This window comes from Lathyrus oleraceus, chromosome 2 (assembly GCF_024323335.1).
Source record: "Lathyrus oleraceus cultivar Zhongwan6 chromosome 2, CAAS_Psat_ZW6_1.0, whole genome shotgun sequence".
Taxonomy (NCBI): domain Eukaryota; kingdom Viridiplantae; phylum Streptophyta; class Magnoliopsida; order Fabales; family Fabaceae; genus Lathyrus; species Lathyrus oleraceus.
Genome location: NC_066580.1, coordinates 485,625,817 through 485,627,717, shown reverse-complemented (window position 1 = coordinate 485,627,717; position 1,901 = coordinate 485,625,817). Strand labels below are relative to the sequence as shown.

The window sequence follows — 1,901 nt, the reverse complement described above, 5'->3', positions numbered from 1 at the left end:
ATTGGAGAATGAGAAACTTCAAAAAGTAAGAAATATTTAGTTTGCCAAATATATAAAAAAAAATTGTTTTTGTTTAATGCTCTTTCTATTTTAAATTGTGTAAATATCATTAACCTAATTTTATTAAAATTGTTTTTGTTTACTGCTCTTTCTATTTTGTATTCAGGAATTATTCATTGGCAGCTTGTTTCTTTTCTCTGTAATTATTCAACATTTTTATATATGAAACAAAACCATAGATGAACTTATTAAAAGTATATGATAGGTTGCAACTCTAAATAGAGTCCATTGTGATATGATAAATAGTAAGTCGTAAAGAATTTATCTTACTCAATATAACAACTTTATACATAATAAGAATAAGTTTATTAAGAATTAGAATAGGCTGTAACAAAAAAGAAAAGAAAAAGTTTAACTTATATTTTTTCAACTATACATATTCAAAAAAAAATTCAATATACTTATTCAAAAAAAAGTTCAACTATACATATTTAAAATAAATAAAAAAGTTCAACTATATATAGCACCATAGCAAAGTAAGCTATGTCTCAAACTCATTATTCCAACTCTCATCAACCAAATATATCATGAATAAGCTTTTTCTTAGTTTTATTGTTTTTTTATCATTGCTATTGAACTCTGCTGCTCAATATGAATTTTTCATAATATCAATGCAGTGGCCACCTGCTCACTGTAGAGTCAAGAGTTGTGTCCAGAAACCAAGCAGGTTCAGCATTCACGGAATGTGGCCGGCAAACCAAACAGGTTCTCAGCCACGTAAGTGTTCCAATGATCCAGCAAAGACAACATTAACCATGGACATGGTGAGTTTATTTATTAAAAAGATAAATCTTTTTCGATTCTTTCTTTTACTCAATTATACTTGACTTGATTTATTTGTTTTTTTATCAGATTTCTGCAACAACATTAGCTGAACTCACTACTTCATGGCCAAATTTAGAAGGAGACAATTTTAAATTTTGGGAAAAGCAGTGGTTAGAACATGGAACCTGTTCATATTCGACATTTAACCAAACTCAGTATTTTGATCAAGCAAATACTATTTGGAAGGGGTTACAACTTTTTGATATACTTCAAAAAGATGGTATTTCCCCAAAAACCACTTCTCAGAAGAAAACAGACTTTGAAAAGGCCATAGGTAAGCACATTGGACCTAATTATATGATTGGGTTTCATTGTTCCTACTATGAGTTATTAGAGATTAGGTTGTGTAGAAATCATGCTGGGAATGACTACCAGGGTTGTTATCGATCTGGCAATTGCGGAAGTTCATTTAAATGGAAGCCATGATATGATATTAGTAATCCAAATGTAATATGTAATATCAATTGATAAATAAAGGAAATGAATTTCATGTTTTATATTTATTGTTATGATTATAGTCACCTCTCACATGATCATAACCAAATCCATGAAAATAAAAATATGGACTCCTATATGGTGGTACATGGTCATCACGACGGGAAGGAATACCATGAAATCCGAGGTAGCTGGATTCCATAATACTGTTTGGGAGGAATTTATCACTCCTCTACGAGTATCTTGCCCGATGCAGAGAATACAAACTGAACTTAAAATATAAAGTAAACTGCCATCCTCTTGAAATGGAGGTGGCAAATCAAATTTGATTCTATTCTCAAACTTCTCACTGGAGCACAAATAGAATGCTCCATATGTGAGAGGCAGACCAGCTGCACCATAATCATAATATTTATTAAATATAAAATGGTTGTGAAGCATGTTCATAAAATGAGGGATCATGATTTCCATACACATTCAACAATAAGGAAAAGACAAGATCATCATGAATATGAAGATCGTTTCTTACCTTTATCTCTTCAATCACCTTAGTCACCGGTGGAGATTTCTTCATTCCCAAC

The 1,901-nt window shown here is 30.9% G+C and overlaps 1 protein-coding gene across 1 annotated transcript; it reads left to right on the top strand.

The window, feature by feature from the left end:
* The first annotated feature begins 548 nt into the window (after positions 1 to 548).
* On the top strand, positions 549 to 1,382 carry LOC127120764 (extracellular ribonuclease LE). The gene is made up of 2 exons (XM_051051304.1): positions 549 to 824; positions 913 to 1,382. The coding sequence occupies exons 1-2, from the start codon at positions 588 to 590 to the stop codon at positions 1,309 to 1,311; spliced, it is 636 nt and encodes a 211-aa protein (XP_050907261.1). The 5' UTR covers positions 549 to 587; the 3' UTR covers positions 1,312 to 1,382.
* The last annotated feature ends 519 nt before the right edge of the window (positions 1,383 to 1,901 follow it).